At 32.4% G+C, this 3,887-nt stretch overlaps 1 protein-coding gene across 1 annotated transcript; it reads left to right on the top strand.

Moving 5' to 3' along the window:
- The first annotated feature begins 1,510 nt into the window (after window positions 1-1,510).
- Window positions 1,511-2,266, top strand: LOC110739614 (F-box protein CPR30-like). The gene has a single exon (XM_021920064.1). The coding sequence runs from the start codon at window positions 1,511-1,513 to the stop codon at window positions 2,264-2,266; it is 756 nt and encodes a 251-aa protein (XP_021775756.1).
- Window positions 2,267-3,887: the final 1,621 nt, after the last annotated feature.

Here is a 3,887-nt window from a genome sequence, read left to right as displayed (position 1 = left end):
CCCACCCCTGCCAGACCCCCACGCTGTCGAGCCACCACCACCCCACCTAACCAACCCCCTAACCCTCCCACCCAAAAAAACGAAAAAAAAGGTACCAAATCGAAAAAAAAACGTAAAATCCAAAACAAAAATTCCCACAAAAACAAGATCTAAACCATGCATATTTGATCTGAATTTCAATAAAAAAAAAAAAAAAAAACGAAATTCACAATTATCATTACAAAGATCTAATAAATTTATAAACTACAATTACAATTACAATTACAAAAATAATTAACTAAATTAATAATACTGAACTTAAATTAATTTTACTAAACTGAAATTAATTATATTAAACTAAAATTAATAATACTAACTTAAATTAATTTTACTAAATTGAAATTATTTATATCGAACTAAAATTGAACTTAAATTAATTTTACTATACATAACTTATTTTTACTAAATATTTTTTTTTAAAGGTGAACCGAATAGGGTCTTACAAGCTTGTGAGTCGACAATGTAGTAGATACATTTTAGATGCCGCTATGTGGGGATTGATATTTGATCAAAATATCATTGTAAATTCTATTTACTTAATTAGAACTAAACTTTCCCTTTTTTTTTTATTATTATTATTATTATCTAGAATCGGTAGATATTATCCTCATAATCGCAAAAATTTATCTGTCACTATTTTGTTGAGAACAAATAAAAATATTTAATTTCCTTATTAGTATAGTCGGTTTGCAGTGAGTCGGCTATGTTGGGCTATGATATTGATCAAAATATCATTGTAAATTCTACTCGGTTAATTAGATATAAACTTTCCTATTTTAACTCATAAAAATAATAAAAATATACTTGTATCTTTTATTTTTGTAGGATAAGTAAACATATTTGCCTAGTATAGTCAGTTGCTAATTAAACTTGCATTATTGCAAGTACTTCCTAAGAACTACCTACATCCTTCTATAATACTTATAAATACCCATCAAATCATTAAAAACCTATCAAACACAGATTTTCAGTTTATTACCAAAGTTTTCTTCCATCAAACCCAAATACTTGAGAAAAACCAATAGTATATATATCTAAGAATGGTGGTACGAGTTCGAGTTTCGAATAAGGGAAGGAAGATATCAAAAAAATCACAGAGATCAATAATCAAAAAACTACAACAATTGCCTAGTGAAATTCTTGTACAAATTGCTAGTAAACTTCCCGTTACCAAAATTTTACAATGTAGTCAACCTTTGTCACACAAAAAACATGGATTTGACAACATTATTTCCGACCCTATGTTCCCTAGTTTATTCCAATCTCACAACAATAACAAAAACACAACTTTCTTAGCTTATGATAGTGTAGCCAATTCTTGCACCTTGTTTGACTATAGGCCTGATCACCTAAGCAATTTTCGTTTTGATAACTTGGATTATATACTTGGATCAGAAGATGAGACTAGTACCATGTTGGGTAATTTTGTGTAGTGGGTTCTTGCAATGGTTGGGTACTGTTTCACTCGTTGATGCGTCGTGGTAATTCTAGTCGTCTGAATTCGTTTTCGGCTTCTTTGCGGCTGGTGAATCCGATCACGAGGCGTTGTTTGGTCCTTCCTCAAGCACCGTATGCACTAGCGTGGCGGGACCTTAACTATGGATTGGGTTACAGTTCCAAGACTGGACTATTTAAGGTGGTTAGGTTGTATCATCGACAAGGTAGTGCCAAAATTACGGCGGAAGTCATGACTGTTAGGGATGAAGGTGATTGTGCTTGGGAGGTTATGGACACGGAATGGTCTATTGGAATTACGTCGATACGAGGCAAGCCTGTTGTATTGAATGGTGCGTTACATTGGCTAGTAAATTATGATAATTTGATACTAAGGTTTGATATCGACCAAGAGAAGTTGGTGATTGTTTCTCATCTAGGCATATTGGATGGGTTGCTTTGTGTGGGTGCTCCTTGTGGTTTGGCTATCGATGACAAAAGTGCGGAGATATGGGTGATGAAGGAGTATGGAATCGAAAAGTCATGGACTTGTTTTACCATCATTGATGGACTCGATATCAATGGGCAGTTCGTTCTATTTCTGGAGATTAAAGATGGCAAGATGACATTATTGACGACATTGCCGCGTAATCTAAGTGTTAAGGGTTACTTTATTGATGTTTATGATCCTAAACTAGGAAAGAGGGATAAAAGGGTGCCTTTGTTAGAGGGGGTGGATGGAAAAACAAGAGCAAGGGGGACAGTAGATTATTTTGTGCCTAGTTTCTTGTGAAATATCTTCAAATTATAATGAATTATGTAATTCATATTTTAGTTGATAATTCTTTGATGTAGTCGTATGCACAAATTATTGCATTTATACATTACAATCAAATTTCTTTCTGTGTTTATAAATAAAGTAATTGGAGTAATATAATGTGCCCTTAGGTTTATATTTTCATAGTTTCGTACTTTCATGTTACTATATAATTTAATTTTTTTCTATAACCTGGTCTAAAGCATGAGTACTACACTTTCAAAAAAATTGGCCTGGACCTGGCCGACGTGAGATTTATACGCACACATTAAAATTATATTGATCATAATGACCCTAATTTTAACGTAGTAACTTTATTTTTAACATGACAACCTTTTTTAAAACTTATATGACCTTTAATATTATCGTGAAGCTGAAGTACGACATTATATTAAACATAGTGACTATAACTTTAGCATAGTGAACTTTATCATTCATATTGTTCTGTATATAAAAAAATTTCATTAAAAAAAATAACCTCTTATAGCCTTTATAATACCAAAATGACTTTTATTTCAACATAATAACCTTTAATTTATTTTAATATAGTGACCTTTTTAAAACAATCATAGTGTCTCTCATGTTAGTGGTCCACAATAAATTAGTGTGAACCAGGTCCATTTAAGAGTTTGTAAAACGTGTACAGCTAGCAAAAGAAACTAGACATAATTATGGGAAAATATATCCTAGTGAATCTTAATATTCACCAAATCTAATATGTTCCTAAATATTTCCTAAAATATATCTTAATAAAACTGTTTTGTTTTTCGTTAAACTGCTTCTTATAAATTACCCATCAAAACCATAAAACCTCGATTAAAAACCAATCTAACACATATTTTTTTAATTTACCAAAGTTTTTCCTCCATCAAACCAATACACCTAAGAAAAATCAATAATATAAGCATGGTGGCACGAGTAGTTCGAGTCTCAAGCACGAGAAGAAAGAGATTAAGAAAACTCTATAGTATAAGCATGGTGGCTGGCACGAGTATTTCGAGTTTCAAGCAAGGGAAAAAAGACATCAAAAAAATCACAAATATCACTAGGCACAAAGTTACAACAATTGCCTACTGAAATTCTTGTAAATATTGCTAGTAAACTTCCAGTTACCAAAATGTTACAATGTCGTCAACCTTTGTCACACAATACCCATAAACTTGACAATATTTTTTGTGACCCTATATTCCCTAGTTTAGTCCAATCCCACATCAACAATAATTATAATAATAATTCATCCAAAAATACAACTTTCTTAGCTTATAATGGTGTAGCAAATTCTTACACCTTGATTGACTATATTCCTGATGATCACCTAATAAACGAGTTTCGTTTCTATAACTTAGATTTTAGAGAAATTGTGGCTTCTTGCAATGGTTTCGTACTGTTGTTGGTTCGCAATTCTAGTCGTCCTTATTCGTGGTTAGATACGTTCCGGCTTGTGAATACGATCACGAGGCGTTGTTTGGTCCTTCATGAAGAAATGAATACATTTCCGTGGCTGGACCTTGACCATGGGTTGGGTTACGGTTCCAAGACTGGACTATTAAAAGTGGTTAGGTTAGGTTATCGACATGGTCTTAGTGCTAAAATTACA

This window comes from Chenopodium quinoa, unplaced genomic scaffold (assembly GCF_001683475.1).
Source record: "Chenopodium quinoa cultivar QQ74 unplaced genomic scaffold, ASM168347v1, whole genome shotgun sequence".
In the NCBI taxonomy this organism is placed as follows: Eukaryota; Viridiplantae; Streptophyta; class Magnoliopsida; order Caryophyllales; family Amaranthaceae; genus Chenopodium; species Chenopodium quinoa.
This window is presented reverse-complemented; position numbering and strand designations above follow the sequence as displayed.

What these genes read in the sequence shown, in the direction of transcription:
- LOC110739614 (XM_021920064.1), top strand. Translation starts at nt 1,511, where the DNA reads ATGCGTCGTGGTAATTCTAGTCGTCTGAATTCGTTTTCGGCTTCTTTG.